Raw genomic sequence first — 16,706 nt, 5'->3', positions numbered from 1 at the left:
CGACTGGTTTGAGTTTTTTGACCCTCTGTAGATTCCGTAGTAGATTTGTATTTTTTTACAGCTTTTCTTAATTTTTGTATTCAAGGACATATAAATATAATATATTTTGTATACTATAATCTTCTCATCAAAGGCAGAAATATGAAATAATAATTTTAAAAAAGATACATAAAAAAACCCGACTGGTTTTGAATGTTTGGTCCCTCCCTTGTTTCCGTAGTGCATTTGTTGTGGTTCTTTTGTATCCGGAAGAATATATGAAGCTAGCTCGTTTGCTAATTTAAATATAACTTCTTCCGCATATGTTAGAACACATGTTGTATGTTTAAATCTCTATATTTAGAAAGTACGCAATTGTAACTTGTATGTGTAGCTTTTTGCTGGCTTACTACTGCTTTATATGATGCTATAGCAAGCTAGCCTCCAGGAGCTAAGTCACAAAGTGCAGCATGAAACCCATGATACTGAGGTAAGGTGTTATGTGTTTTTACACCTATAGAATAACCATAAACTGATATTTGTTACTGTTTTAAAAGCAGGGGCATTTGTACCAATATTGCACAATTGAAGAACATACGTAGTTAACTAGTAATAAACACCCAGTGGTCAGTCCATGTGTGCACCTGCTGAAACTAGTGTATGATATGCAAAGAAAACAGGACTGTTACATTATTCTTTCATGTTTATCTTTTGCCAGAACTATTCCAAGAGTAGTAGCTCATACAACTTTATTTGATGTAGCTTTTGGCTAACTGTGTCTAGGGAACGTGGTGTATATATATATATATATACTGTAGAGCTGACATGATTTGTTGATTAACTGATATAGGAAGTCAAAACACAGGAAATCTATTTTGATCATGTTTGAATGTTCAAACCAAAAAAACAATCCTCAGTTGTAAATACAAAACAGAATATGACATATAGAGTTGTCAGAAGTGCCTTTAGAGACATATGATGAGTATTTTTTTAACACTTATATTTTTTAGACCAAAAATGAATGGATTTGTTCAAGACAATTAAGCTCTTCACCCCATGCAGGCAGTGTCTTCTCCATGGACCTAGTGGATCATGCCTCTGATCCTGTTTGCCTTCGTGGTTCGGCTCAGGGATGGACTCCCCCTGTCGGCCTCCACAGACTTTGAACACTTCCGAGAGCTCCAGGAGAGGAAGCAGCAGCTCAGGACCATCAGCAAGACCCTGGCCCGATTCCCTGAGAGAGGGACCGTCAAGGGCCAGGAGCTCAACATATTGTAAGGATTCAGGAAACAACGCGGCAGCAGACTGTCTGTAGATCAGGGGGGTCCAAACTTTTTTCACAGAGGGCCACATAAGGGCTGGGCCGCTCACTAGAGGTATATCGCCTCATAAGTTCAGTTATAAGTTAGCTAAAGCAATCAGATGTAGGTACATGATGCTCGTGAGTGTTGGCAGCTCATCCCTTAAAACAGAAACCTCAGATTGATTATAATAAGGAGAAATAGGAAGGTTGTGTTTCAAGCTTGTTATGGAAGTAAGTAATCTTAGGTCACAGGCTTCTCCAACAGTGCAACACAATAACAAAGATAAACAGAAAAATATAGTGCAAGTAAATATTAAAAAGTAAATACAAAAGGAAAAATAGTTTTAAAAAAGTGAAATAGAGTCTATATGCAAGCTATTGGAATAATATATTAGATAAATAGATACATAATTACTAAGTAGCAGATTGATGTTATGGATGTTGTTTCAGCAGTTCAGGTGTTTAACAGTCTTATTGCCTGTGCGATGAAACTGTCTCTGAGTCTGGTGGTTTTAGTCCGGATGCTGCGGTACCGCCTGCCAGACGGCAGCAGACTGAACAGTTTGTGGCTGGGGTGATGGGGGTCTTTTATAATCCGGAGGGCTTTCTTCCTGAGCCGCTGGGAGTAAAGCCTGTGTCACACTGTCCCGAAATTGACACCCGATGGACACACGATAAAGGAAATGTTCAAATTTGGCTCTGATCGTAACAGCATCGGGCCATTCGTGAGGGCATCCGGAGAAGTTTCTCAGCAACTTCGTGAGCGGCAACTTCGTAAGCCACTCGTGAGGGCATCTTGTCAAATCGTGTCACCTTCTTGTTATCATCGGTGCCATCGGGCATTCGCCCTCACTCTGATCAGGGCGAATGCCAGATGGCACCGATGATAACAAGATGCCCTCACGATGGCCTTACGAAGGAGCAAATTGACACACGAATTCAACACGAAAATGAACCTTCGCAAGGTCCTTTTGCCACCGCTCACGAAGTTGCTGCCGGAGCCTAAGAAACTCCACCGGCGGTCATACGATGGCTTAAGATGCCCTCACGAACAGTGGTGTAGTGGGGATTTTTTTACTGGGTGGTTGGGGTGGGTGGACGGGGGGAGAGACACTATGAACTGACAATGTAATGTAAATGTTGCCTTCGTGGGTGGTTCGGGGCCATCTTCGTGCGAAATTCACAATTCCATATTCGTGTGTCCATCGGGTGTCAATTTCGGGACAGTGTGACGCGGGCTTTAAGGTCCTCCATGGATGGCAGCTCCGTCCTGGTGATGTTCTGTGCAGTTTTCATCACTTTAACTAAGATGTGAAAATGTTTCCAACTTGAATTGACTGCATTTATTTCAAAAGTGGTCTCAGTGACACACGAATACTACTGTGTGATATGTTTACATTCATATTTAAGAAGTACAATATAAGCCGAGCACAAGTTTCATTTGTGGCCCGTACTCCATTATACTTTTTGAATTGGCCGTAGTTTGGACACCCCTGCTGCTGTAGAGGCTCAGGGTGTATCTGATTTTGTGACGCTAAAGACGGAGAGAACGTTTGATCACAGGGGCATCGGTGTCCCGCTGTGCCCGGCTGTTTGTTTACTAAACACCTTTCTGCTCTCACCTGCTCAGCTTCATCTCTTCAGAGGGAGTGTCCTACATGACGGTGTGTCACTGCAGCCTCCCTGTGGCTAAGGCCTTCTGCTTCCTGGAAGACCTGCGCTGGGAGTTCACAACATGCTTCAATAGCACTGCTGTTTCCCTGGCAGACAGGCCATATCCATTTTTGGAATTTGGTGAGTTTGAGGAGAAATCTGTTGATCATTTGGGGAATCACAAACAAAGCTCCTGTGTTGAGGTGTTTTAGAAAGCCACATCTCTTTGATAAGTGCTGGTCTGGCTTTAGGAATTATGTAGAAAACATCCAACAACCGGGCTGAAGAAGTGCTATGACAAATACTCATGCATTTGCTGAGGCAAGTAGTTGAATCTTTCTTTCTCCTTTTTTGACGATTACTGGTAGAGGTGGGAGGGTCATTACAGTAATTGCTATTACTGTAATGGTCTTTTTATTATTATTATCATTATTGTTTTGTCATTTTTATTTTTTATTTTTGTATATATTGCACCTGCATTTTCTCCTGTTATTGTGTTATGTGTGGGAAAAACCAATTAAATAAGAGATATTTTAAACTCTTATATATAAACTAATATGTTACAGACAGCACCATTCAGAAGCTGAAGCAGCAGTACAACCAGAGCGGGGGTCCGGCGCTGGAGGTGACGTTGGCAGAGGTCCAGGGGGATCTGATCATCCATCCACCGCAAGAAATTAACCTGGAGGAAGTGGACCTCACCAACGGCACTGCTAATGGACACATGGAGCAAGGCCCTGCATCAGGTAAGACTGACTCATACAACGTAGCCTTTATTATTCCATGTTGTTTTGTCATGTTAACAGTATTTATGGGGACTTCTCTTTCAGGTCAGAGTGTTAGACTGGAACCAGTGACGGCGCCAGGCATCCTCTCTCTGGTTCTTAATATCGTGTGTGCATCGTTGAACATAATCCGTGGTGTTCACCTCATAGAGTACACATTTCAGGTATTGTAAAAACTTCAAATATGTCCATAGAGGAGTGTAGAATGCTTGTGCTTCATACATTATATTTGATGTGTTTGAATGATGCATTTACAAAGTGTTGTTTAAGAGAAACAATGCTGCACGGTGTCTTTCTCACTCACTCACTGTAACAAACCCATGTTTAGCTGGGGACTGTGTTTAAAAAAGTTCTTGAATAAGCCTACAATAATTCCAAGAGTGACAAGTTTGCATTTTTAAACAGACCTCATTATTATCAAACTAATGCTTCCACAGCAAAATGCTAATACACAGCGGCTGTGAAAGCATTAGTTTGATAATAATGAGGTCTGTGTAAAAATGCAAACTTGTCACTCTCGTGTGAATAAGCCCTAATCTGAAATAAATGTGCTTTACTTCAAATGATGTCAAATCATCAGTTTGTGTCATTGTATGCTCTCTCCACACACAGGATGATTATGAAGGCATCTGGAACGTTGTGGCGTTTCTGCTGGCGTTTGTCTGTTGTGTGTGTCAGGTAAATATAGTTCAGTTTGATATGTCTTTCTGACACTGTTGGGAAAATACTGAATGTCCTCTTCCAACATGAGAGTAACATGATAACAAATGTATCAACTGTAGCTGTGAACATGACAGGATGTGTGATTACCTAGAAGAGCATCAGGACTGTTTGAGGCATATGATAGCTATGTGATTAACATGATGATTCAGCCTCTATGGAGAGAGACATATGACAAGCATGCTCATTTCTGACGTGGAGCTAATCTGAAGTAAACATTGAATGGGATGACTACTTCCATTCTGGAGAGGATCAGATACATGGATCCTGAGATTCAAGCTCAAGCCGGTGACGAGGGATTATTAACATTATTAATTATTCAGAAAAGTCAGAATTTTTTGAGATTTTTGAGAAAAAGTCAGATTTTTTAGAAAAAGTACGTTTTTTGAGATTTTTGAGAAAATCCGATTTTTGTAGAAAAAAAGTCAGACTTTTTCCCATTTTTGTAGAAAAAAAGTCAGATTTGAGTTTTTTGAGAAAAAGTCAGAATTTTGAGATTTTTGAAAAAAATCGGTTTTTGGAGAAAAAGTCAGATTTTTTAGCAAAAGTCAGTTTTTTTAGATTTTTGAGAAAAAGACAGAATTTTGAGAATTTTTTGAAAAAGACACAATTTTGAGAAAAAGCCAGAATATGACAAGCATGATCATTTCTGACGTGGAGCTAATCTGAAGTAAACATTGAATACTGCTTTCTATTCCTCCATCTTGTGACTGAGGAACTCCCTCTCTTGGATATCAGCATGTGAAGGACACTGTTCAGGAACTAGTTGATGCTCTGTATGTGATGACTACTTCCATTCTGGAGAGGATCACAGATACATGGATCCTGAGGTTAAAGCTCAAGCCGGTGACCAGTGATATGTTTCTAACAGACACCATGTGACCTCTCTGTGTTCGCAGTGCCACCTCTACCTGTTCCACTCCTCTCTGAAGAAACACAAGTCCTTCGCTCTGCTGAGTGTGATCGTCCTATGCAACCTCTACCTGCTCGGCCTGAGGAACCCGTGGCAGCTGCTCTTCCACATCTCAGTGGCCTGCATCTCCACCCTCCTCATCCTCCGCCGCAAACTCATAGACAGAAGCAATGACTGTGGAGTCTGAGGATGAGAGGACATTTTACTACGTTGCAGCGCGCACAGCTTGAGGTATGAAGAGGGGCTGTGTCATAACGGACAATTATAACTACAAGTTGGTATTTTCTTCTATACATTATGTACTTGCACTTTGTGTACATTTGTTTTCAAGAGAATGAAAGTGACTATTTCTGGAACTTTAAAATGATCTGCAAAAGCTTGGAGGTTTTAGAAAACAAAATGTTTGTGCCATCCTGTTCCAAAAATGTTTTTTAGGAAAGTTGTTTGTGTCAGAATTGCTGACCAAAGTTTTTCATGAAGATACAATCCAGTCCTACTTGCTATTTTTAAGCATTTCAGCTCTCGTACTGCTCAGTATTATTTCTGCTTTACAGGCTTCGATTATCTCTGTGTAATCAGTTTACATCGCTGAGTGACAGTTGGTGATTGTAACACATGTTAGTTAGTAGTGATATATCTGCTTTGGTAATGGTGGGTTTCATTTGAGGTCAGAAACAGTCGGGTAACGCGGACAATGCAGCTTTTTTTAAATGTATTTTGCATTATTTAATCATTAGGCTTCAGTAAAACCCTAATGCAGAGGTGTAATTATTAATCTGGGGGTTGTTTCGCTCCTTATTGTATGAAAAATATTGTTTTATTTTGTTTGATTGTGTTGTCTTATACACCGGCAAGTGCTCAGCTAGTCATTGCAAAGGATCAAATGTAAGGGCTCCGTTATTTAATGACTCCATTCAATACTGAGGGAATATAAGTGTTATATTAATTCTGTTTAAGGCATGTTATATTAAGTGATATTTAAGAGACATTTATCACATCAACTACATTTTTGTACGATCAAAGCAGATTCTTTTTTCTACTGATCTCGCCATTTTTAAATTGTAAAAACTGCGGGTATAAATATGAAGGCACTGATTTTATGGGTAAAATTGTTTTGAAATGAGTTGGAGTTTATTTATTTGGACTGCACTATTAGGCTAAGATTAGTTTTGCGTTGGTTACGGCGATTATTCTTGAATGTGCTGCATATCGGGTTCAGCTTTTTATATCCTGATTTATGTTTATTGTATGTAGCTCTCAGATTCCTATAAACATATCAAATCACATTTTATAATCGATGTTTGAATATAGAACAGTAGTGCTGCTAAACTAATAGGAAATGTCTAATTTTACTTAATTATTTTTAATGTTTTGGGTATTTAGCTTCTTAGATATTCATTTATTTAACAGTTGCACTAATGTCTGTTAAGCGTGGGAATTCATTTCTTAGTTTATTGTGTTTTGACAAACGAGTACCGTTGTGGCATTGTGTAATTATTTTACAAAGAAAGTTGGAGGGAATTTTAATCCAAATGTAGAAATTGTTTAGATAAAGTCACTTTTAGTTAGTACAAAGAGTGAGGAGTCTTTTAATAAAAAACTTAATTTGTTCCTAAAAAAATGTTTGGCTAATTTGTGAGAATTACACTGGCTTTGAGGAGTAAACTGTCAGGGGTGTCAAACTCAAGGACCGGGGGCCAAATCCGACCCGCGACTTCATTTTATGTGGCCCGCAAGAACTTGCAAAGAATATAACACGTTTATTATACGGTTACATGCCACTTTACAGAAGCAGGTTGCCCATAAACTACATGTCCCACAATGCATCTCATTTTGTGACATACCACTGAAGAGACTTGCAATTATTTGCCCTCGATTTCTGCTTTCAGACGTAGTTAATTATGAAGTTATTACCCTATCTGATAATGTAATATAATACAGATATATATTTATATATATATTATATATTTATATATGTATATTTATATAGTTACAACCGGCTCTTTGAGTGCTGATGTGGCCCGCGATGAAATTGAGTTTGACCCCCCTGCTCTAAATGGTCTTTTACTGGCTCAATTTCAGATAAAAAGTACCATTTTTTTATATTTTCTGTGCAGATAATTAGTGAATCTGTAATATCTTTCATAAAAAAAGAGGGTTTTACTGAACCACCATTTGTACTGTTGAAAACAAGTTGTTTGACACGTAAATTGTAAAATAATGTGGGAGATATTTGAACATTTGAAATGGAAATGAAGGATAATTGAGTAGATTATGAAGGTAAATAACATACAGTAGAAATGCAGAACAGAAAAATGTGGAAACCTTCTCTTAATATTTTGTTCTAAAAGTCTTAAGTGTACAGAATAAAGGAAACGGTTTTAAATTGAATGAGGTATGTTTAACGGGACNGTTCTCTCTGGAGGTATATTGTGTATGTTTTTATTGCGATTGGGGAGCTGGGAACGCAACATAATATGTTTGAGGAGTTTATGTACCCGGCACCTTCACTGCTGTGATCAAACCCTGTGAGCAGAGACACTTCTGGGGCAGCATGGGTGGCTCAGAGGGGAGTATACTGAAGTACAGATGCTCTGTAACATTACTCTGTGATAGTAGAAGTACATAGATTCTTTACTCAAGTAGAAGTACAGATACTCGTGTTTAGAAATACTCTGGTAAAAGTAGAAGTACTGACTAAACTTATTTTCTCAAGTAAAAGTAAAGAAGTATGGGCTTCAAAATGTATTTAAGTAAAAAGTACCCATAACTAGCAGCTGTTTTAAAGAGTAACTGACCTCCATTTATATGAATAGAACAATAATGTCATTGTTAGCTAATGAATGTTTCCATGCTGAACAACGGCAACATGACAAAGTTTTCATTGGTCCTTCTTCTTTAGAGAAGACCAGGAAATGATGGATACACGGATCGTGTTCAAATCAATAGGCACGCAATGACTCTAAATAATAATGATCACGCCACCAAACACACATTCAGACTAAAGGAACCAGCCTGTTTGGGAAATGAGAGAAGTAGAAAGTACAGGTATTTGTGTTCAACATGTAAGAAGTAGAAAGTACAGGTATTTGAGTTCAACATGTAAGAAGTAGAAAGTACAGGTATTTGTGTTCAACATGTAAGAAGTAGAAAGTACAGGTATTTGAGTTCAAAATGTAAGAAGTAAAAGTAAAAAGTTGTCAGAAAAATAAGTAGTGGAGTAAAGTACTGATACCAGAAAATGAACTTAAGTAGAAGAAGTATTTATACCTCCACTACTTCCCACCTCTGCATTTATCTATATACGTTTTCCTAAAGCCTTATCCTATAGTAATAGAAATGTACATTAGTGTAAAAGCCAAACACATCTTTTGGTATAAAGTGTTCTGAACTGTAGCTCTACAGTTGTCATTATTTGCATTTGAGAAATAATCCATTTTACAGTAAAGTTCAAAAAGGTGGGAATATATAATGCTTGGAAGATCTTTTCGTAGATGACGCATTTAAGCATTTGTGGAAGCAATCGTTCTGTTCTTTTGAGATCTGGCGACCCTGATTCTGACCTATGTACTTTTGGTCAAATGTAAACAGCTGGAAAAGTCAAATGAAGTACAAAATGTTTAAACTGAAACAACTAAGGATTAAAGTCCAGACAAATATCTGTGTCCTCATTTGACTAGAGTTTTTACTCAATGACAGATCGAGTTGCACTTAGGTTTACTTTAAGAATACTGCTCGGTTTTTCATCAGATAAACAGTTTATGTGGCCTGCAAACACTGTTAGAGAAGTCTTTGGATAATTGATTGCAAACTTTCTCAAATAGAAAAAAGAAAGTGTATTTCTAGTGCCTTTTTAGGGTAAAGACAGATTACCCCCTCTAATCAATAAGGTAGGTCTTACTTTACACAGAGATACCCATTTACCATTCACAACCTTTGACCTTAAACTACTGTATCCCTCATGGCCCATAATAACATCACAAATAAGCTTCTGTTCAATTTCTAGAGAGGCCCATAAAACCCTCCCATAAATATCTGAGTCATTGTCTCTATTGGCGTTTTTATTTTACAGACTTTGACTCAGCGGTGTCATTAGCTGTAAAGCATGCAGAGGGCTTGTCAGCATTTTCATGAATATTAAACAAGGATATGTGAGGTTACAACCTGGAAACTAATTTGAACATGTCCCCTAGAGCTCTTAGAGCCATTATATATCCACAGAGACATCATTCCTGCAATTCATCTGAATTAAATGATCAGTCCAGTCTTCATCTGCTGGGATGAACCTATTTTATCCTAATTGGCAGAAGCTCCTTGTGTTGAGAAATAGTTATGGGTGGTCCAGCTGAAATGTTTATGGCTAACATTTCTCTCGCTCAAAGACGAGTGCCTTAAATGATTAAGTCCAGAGTTTTCATAATGTAGGAGAATTATAATGTTTATTTTTAACAATAAAATGTGATGGTTTTTCCCCACTGGCTAAACACGTTTTTCATGTCTGTGCTATTTATTGTCATTGACAGAACGTTTTATATAGATAGCTATCAAAATAAACGAAATAAGCTATGGAAAAATAGGTTAATATTGGTAATGACATGGCTAACTAGCATGTAAATAAAACAGTAACGGTAGAATTATGGAGCAGCTAGCTAAAAGTAATGGTTAACAGTTAGCAAGTTAGCTAGTTAGCTTAGCCTGCTGTTTTTACTTTGGCTAGCTAGCTAACTGATTAAACTAGATAGATAGCTGGAAAAACTGTAAATACAAGAAAACATAAATAACAAATACATAGAGTAATAGATAAACAGTTATCTTAAAGTAATGGATGAATGATAAAATATTAAGCAGGTAGATTAGTTACAGTAAATGGTCAATTGGTAGTTAGTATAGCTAGCTAAAACGGTTAGCTAAAAGTCATGGATAAATGGTTGAAATAGCTATCAGCAGCGTAATGGATAAATTATGGACAGCCCAAAAGGTGAAAAATACATATATTGTAATATCAAATGTATCCAATTCATAATTTAAAATAACAACCATATTATTTAAAATGTCATGCCTCTTCCCTGATATTTTAACAGTAGCAGGAAGTATTTTGGAAGCTCCAAGACTGTATGAAATTACCTTGTGCCGTGGAAGAATGTGAGTCACTCTGGCAACCACCGTTTTTTTATCAAGGCTATTTAATCTTTGTCCCAGGTCCAGTGCCCATGCCACATGCTGGCGGCCACTCAAAGCTTTTTCCGTACATTTAAAATATTATTCATTTCTCAGGGCCATGACTTAGTCTCTCTGTGGAGGTCTCCAATATCAGAGATATAAGAATTATGCCCATTATAGTTCTCTGTCTTCAACAGCAGTGGGTATATTTTGAACCCTTTTAAATTAAGAACGGGTTATTATAGCAAAAATATCTACCTTTTTGCATTTCTTGGATTCCCATAGTGTGCTTTCGTAGCTGATGCGGAAACAATGGCTTTAACATTCACACTATGTTCCACCTCTCATGTGTTGATTCCCGGTCTGTTACTCAGGATGTCCCTTATGCGTATTAGGATGCTCAACAGTTCATAAACCCAAAGTCTTTGATGTTCCCTGCTCACTGGCTCGACTCAACAATTATTGTAATCACAAAGCAGAGACAAATCCAATCATAAACTTTACTCCACTACTCCATTCTCGCCAGTAGGCCTACAAAGTTATTGTCTGCCTTGAAGTGGATTTTCTGACACTTCATTAATTGATCCAAAGAGATTCAGTTAACTTGATAGATCTGTGGTTCTAGAAAATAAAGGATTTGTTTTTGCTTCATTCAGTCAATGCTTAAAATCTGTTCTCATTCAAAACTTAGGCTACTTATAATTTCGTATTTGTTAAGTATCTGAAGGATATTCACAGAGTTTCCCATGTGTGTATAATACAAAGGCCTACCCCAGGACTTCACAATAACATTACTTCACCCAGACATGACGGCATGCTTTAAATACTACATTAATCATGTCAAAAGCGATATGAAGCATCCTGTCATTGTTTAAATGTGTGAAACAACTTCCCAAGCTTTTTGACACCTCGGATAAACATGAATCAAGGAGCCCACTTCTAGAAAGTTTCCACTACATTGTGTGTTGGCAGTGACAGAAGTGAAGGGGAAAATAACTTCTGTTGTATTCATTAATGATTAGTTTGTCTTCTTTGTTCAGATGGCGGCAGCAGATCAAGCGACAACAAATGGAAAACATGACTTTATAGATATGTAATGTTGAACTCGTTAGCAAACAGTGGCTAATATTAACACATCCAGCAGACATGGAGCAGCGTTAGCTTTCACTCTGAGTTGTGTTAATGTCCTCCTGATGAATATATGTCCAATATTTGCACTCTTTTAGCTATGTTTTTGGTGGTATAACTACTTAAAGAAGACATATATTGCATATTTGTATTTCGTGCCTCTACTGTGATATGTTTCCATGATTTAGTGTTCAAAAAGAACATACATTCATTCGTTCATTTAACCATCCCCGACTTGTTGAGTTTTGTGGTTCAGAAGAGATGTTCAAACTGAAAACTTTAACTATAACCAGTTTGCAGTTTTACCACATTGTGCCGTATTCAATGAGGGACCATTAGATCTAGAGCTGTCCATATTGTTCTTTTATCCTCCAGAGACCCACCCAGTCATTTTCGTCCTGTGTGGAGCACATTGGGTTTTGGTCCATTAATTTGAGGTTATATATTGTTATGGAAATCTTAGACCTAGTCAATACTGTGGAGATATACAATTAGAATGATCAATCAATAAACTGGTGAAACAAACAGAGTTGTCTTTCTGGATCTTTATTCGAGGCGCCTCGAAGGCACAAGTCTCACAGAGTACAGGGTAGTCTGCAGGAGTGTAGCAAAGCTTATATACAAGATAGGGCGGGCAGACAGAGTTTTTGTGTAGCTAGGCGGAAGCTAGTGCTTTCACACGGATGTCTCATATTGTTATTAGACACCTGTGTCCTTGAGCTGTAGAAAGTATAATGGTTATCAGAATATGGAAGTTCAAACTTTGTGTGAAGAGGAGTAGTTTCAATATAGTCTGCCAAATCAGCTCTGTGGCCTTGAAGCGCTTAAGAATAATAACCCTCATTAGAGTATGCACAGAAAACAGCATATATCAGGAAATGGTACAGTAGTGTTAGAAAATGCTTTTGGTTTTTAACATATAAGGTAAAATAAGAAATTGCCACTACAACATGCCACAGCATTAACTCAAATTGTACTCCACAGAGGACATCCTGGGCTTTTCAAACATATGCCATATGTGGGGGTGTGGCTTTGAAAAAGATAATTTCATTGTATTTCAAAATGGCGTCCATCAACACAAGCACTATTTATAGAAAGAGAAATGGTAAGTTTGTCATTTTGTAATTACCAGTGTTGTGAGTTCAATATTTTAATTAATTATAGTAAGGGAACATCTTAGGAGTTAGTGTAGTGAGATTCAGAGCAGTGTAATACATATTTGACCTAAAACTAAATGTTTTTGTGAATGTCCTCTGAGGAGGACATGGGGATTTGCTAACTCTTTATTTCCCCCATTTTACACAACACAAATGGAGTCCACTACGGGCCAGGGTTCTGTAGGGTTCATGGCAGACGGATGCAGTGGGAAAACATACATCAAGTGCCTCAAGTGTCAGATGTATCTCTGCATTTCAAAAAAGGATGGAGTACTACAAATGAGGGCTCAGTATTTGTTGCATTGAATTGTTGTGCTCTAATGTTGTCTAAATGTACTTGTATGTTAATGTTGTTTGTATACGCTTCGCTAACATCCAAGTTTTTGTTAGTCATTATGTTTATACCACCCTAAAGACTTGTGTGATCAAAAAAAGAAAAGGACATTTGAAACCTTTTTCTTTCTGGGTCTCATAACAGCTGGCATTCTAAAGCGAGATATTTTCCTAAACTTTCAATTCTGTTATTATCCAACAAAGCTGCATCTCTCTTTAAGCTTTCGCATGGAAGAGAAGAGCCTTTACACTCATTCTTTCATGAAATCAATGATAAGCAGCGAGGCTTATCTTCCAGCTTTTCCTCTGATGTTCAAAAGCATGACTCCTGGCTTCTGATCGGATCAGACGGCTTCCCTTTAAATCAGAGTCGCGGAAAGCAGCCTCTTAGCCGTTTGGACACTCGCCTCTCCAAACTTTGCTTTATTTGCAACATGAATATTTAAACGGTGTCATGAATATTAAAAGACGCTTAAAGGCAGGACACCTGTCGCACATTTTAAGTGTCACTGGGAATCTGAAAATAACATCATACATCTTCTCTCTCGTCTGCAGCCCACTGCCTGTTTAATGAGAGCAAGACACTATAACACGTATATAGCGTTTACAAAAATAAGCACATCTATTTGACGAGCAATGAAACGACCCTAATAATCCCTCTATTCGCAACAATTACAGTTCAATTATAGTTAATCGTATTATATGCATGCTCATTTCCACTTCATGGTCAGAGCTAATGAAACATCAGGCCCGAGAGCGGCTGATGTGTTAAACCAGGCATGGCTCGGTGTGTGTTAATCTTTTTACGGCACACAGCCTTTTTCCTTGGTTGAATTCGCTCTTCTTCGCCGAGCTGCTGAGCACAGCGAGAGGCCTCACAGGCATCGAGAGAACCAATAAACCTGAGGGACAACACACGGATTAACTCAAATAGCTGCGGTTTCATTACGCCAAAGCAAACTCAGCTGGGCCAGTTAGACCCCTCAAATATTGTAACTGAACCAACAATGGCGGGAACTGGAGCGAGAGGTGCTTTGATTTCTGACTTCAGATCCCATTGGAAGAGATACTGAGATTTTATTGAAAGGAGTAATGCCTGGTTTGTACATTTAGAGGTGGGTTTAGTAATTATTTTTGTTTTAAAGGCACTGTTACCTGTTCCTCTCTCTACAAGCTGGAGATAGTGTTTCATACCTTCTCTTAATAACACATTTTCTTCCTAATTAATGACATGTGTTGCTACCTGATTATATTCAAGCTGTAAAATGTGAATATTGGAAATGAAAAAGACCTTTAACATATATTTTTCAACTATAGGTGTTTCGTCTGAAGCTTTAAGAGTCACTATTATGCTTTTCGGGGTAGTGTGCTATATGAGGTTTTTGTGCCTGTAAAGAGGTGAGGCAGCACAGGCAGGATGAGACAAATAAAGAACTTTTAGAACATTAAAGGTCCCATGTCATGGCCATTTCTACTGATCATAATTCCATTGTTGAGGTCTACTAAAATAGATTTATATTGTGCAATTAACCAAACTCACATTGGTTTCTCATACAGCATCTCTGTATAGTATGTGTATTCACTCTCTGTCCTACGCGGCTTGTTGGAGCTCCTGCCCCCCCCTCCATATGAGCCCACTGTGCTCTGATTGGTCAGCTCGCCCACTCTGTTCTGATGAGTCCACCACCGTTACAGCTGAACATCAGTGATTACTGCAGACCGTTTACATGCAGAAAAACCTTCATAACACACAAGGGGACGGGTAACAACCGGAAAAGCATGACATGGGACCTTTAACAAGAAATATTTTATTTATTAGCAATGTTTTTAATAAATACAAATGAATTCTTATTAACAATAAATATTTTATGACAGTTCACAGTCAGCCTGCTTATGTTTCAGAGCTGCTGTCTGAGAGTCTGCAGGTTCTCCGCGGTGCGTTCAGGTGCTGCAGGACTCTTCACGCCTCAGCAGAGAGCAGATATTTGGCCCTGCAGACCCCCACCTGAGGGGGGAAGTCACACACCGAGCCTGCAGACACACAGATATACAGGTCCGAATCACGCAGGGGAACAAAGTGCTTTGAGTTCTGACCACATGTGAGTGTTTATCGGAGTTTTGACACAGAAGGTCAGATTTCTGAGGAAAATGTCTGAATTCTGAAGACAGTAGGAATACTGAGGGAAAAATGTGAGAAGAGTCAGATTTTTCACATTTAAGTTTGAATTCTGACTTTATTACCCAGGTTAAACAAACACAGAGCTTTCAGTGAGTCAACAGTGATTCATTAACTTTATCATACCGAGCCCAAACAAGTCTCTCTGTGTGTGTGTGTGTGTGTGTGTGTGTGTGTGTGTGTGTGTGTGTGTGTGTGTGTGTGTGTGTGTGTGTGTGTGTGTGTGTGTGTGTGTGTGTGTGTGTGTGTGTGTGTGTGTGTGTGTGTGTGAGAGTTTAACTAAGTTCATCAAAGACAACTTTTAATATGATTTTTGACATGAAAACACACAAAAAGAAAGACACAGACATTTTAGCTCACTTTGTTTTGCCCTTAAATGGCTTTTCTATGTGTGTGTGTGTGTGTGTGTGTGTGTGTGTGTGTGTGTGTGTGTGTGTGTGTGTGTGTGTGTGTGTGTGTGTGTGTGTGTGTGTGTGTGTGTGTACCAGAAACCTGCTGGTCCTTCTAAATCCAGGCTGAAGGAACCTATTGTTATTGGTGGTATTATTATTATAGTGCTGGCGTTTCCTTTTTTTGAGGTCTTTAGGATGCTTCAAAAGTTGTATAATTTTGCACGGACGCCAGGACCGGTGAAAAATTCAATATTCTGCAGTGGATCGGTTAAATATTCCAACCTGCTCACTCGCGCCACCTATCAAAATCCCATTTCGGAATACATTTACAAAGTTGCACCGTAACTCCGAATGACCTGAAATGTTGCACACATATCCGGGTGGACCTGCTCTACAAATAATCCTCTTGGAACCCTAAGCTCCGCCTACATTTTTTAAAATTTAAATTAGCATAATGTTCAAAACAGTTAAATATTCACTTAAATTTAAATTTTCAGTTTTTCAACACCAAACTTCGTATACAGTATCGGTGGAGGTTCAGACACATAGCCGTAGAAAATGAGCATGTTAGGACGATAAATATTGCTGCCGTCAATCAAAACGTACTCGCAAAAAGGCGGGCTTAGAAAGAAATGCTCATAACTCATCAACAATGTATCCAAACATCACAGATTTTGGTGGATAGGTTCAGTCTGTCTTGGGGAATAGGCACACAAAAGCATTTTCATTTTGGACGATAGGGGGCGCCAAAAACACCACCAATGTATAACTCAAGAACGGATGGACGAATGTTTTTTTTTTTTTACACATACCCTGGGGGTGACTACGAACTGAGATTTAAAGTGTCGCAACAAATGCAGAATGTGGGCGTGGCCTATACATTTTTTTTAAAATTGCGATAGCATAAAATGAGCTTCGGACGCAAAAGTTGGGACACACGTCGCAGCCCACGACCTTTTCGAGAATGTAAAAAAAATAGGTAATGTTTCAAAAAAACTGCTCACTAG

General features: G+C 38.5%; 1 protein-coding gene across 1 annotated transcript; it reads left to right on the top strand.

Moving 5' to 3' along the window:
- The first annotated feature begins 59 nt into the window (after positions 1-59).
- sec22c (SEC22 homolog C, vesicle trafficking protein) lies at positions 60-6,637 on the top strand. Its single transcript, XM_010767147.1, has 7 exons — positions 60-469; positions 1,042-1,253; positions 2,913-3,076; positions 3,502-3,681; positions 3,766-3,884; positions 4,333-4,398; positions 5,340-6,637. Exons 2-7 carry the CDS (start codon positions 1,072-1,074, stop codon positions 5,538-5,540), a joined length of 912 nt encoding a protein of 303 aa, XP_010765449.1. The 5' UTR covers positions 60-469; positions 1,042-1,071; the 3' UTR covers positions 5,541-6,637.
- Positions 6,638-16,706: the final 10,069 nt, after the last annotated feature.

Source organism: Notothenia coriiceps, unplaced genomic scaffold (assembly GCF_000735185.1).
Source record: "Notothenia coriiceps isolate Sejong01 unplaced genomic scaffold, NC01 NC01_scaffold00004072, whole genome shotgun sequence".
NCBI classification, from domain to species: Eukaryota; Metazoa; Chordata; class Actinopteri; order Perciformes; family Nototheniidae; genus Notothenia; species Notothenia coriiceps.
Note: the sequence above shows the minus strand (reverse complement) of the source record. Positions and strands in the feature narration are given on the sequence as shown.

Bases quoted from the DNA above. Each gene is read 5' to 3' on its own strand.
- sec22c (XM_010767147.1), top strand. From the start codon at position 1,072: ATGCCTCTGATCCTGTTTGCCTTCGTGGTTCGGCTCAGGGATGGACTC. The intron at 1,254-2,912 runs GTAAGGATTCAG...TCACCTGCTCAG, and splicing joins GGCCAGGAGCTCAACATATT to CTTCATCTCTTCAGAGGGAG. The intron at 3,077-3,501 runs GTGAGTTTGAGG...AATATGTTACAG, and splicing joins ATATCCATTTTTGGAATTTG to ACAGCACCATTCAGAAGCTG.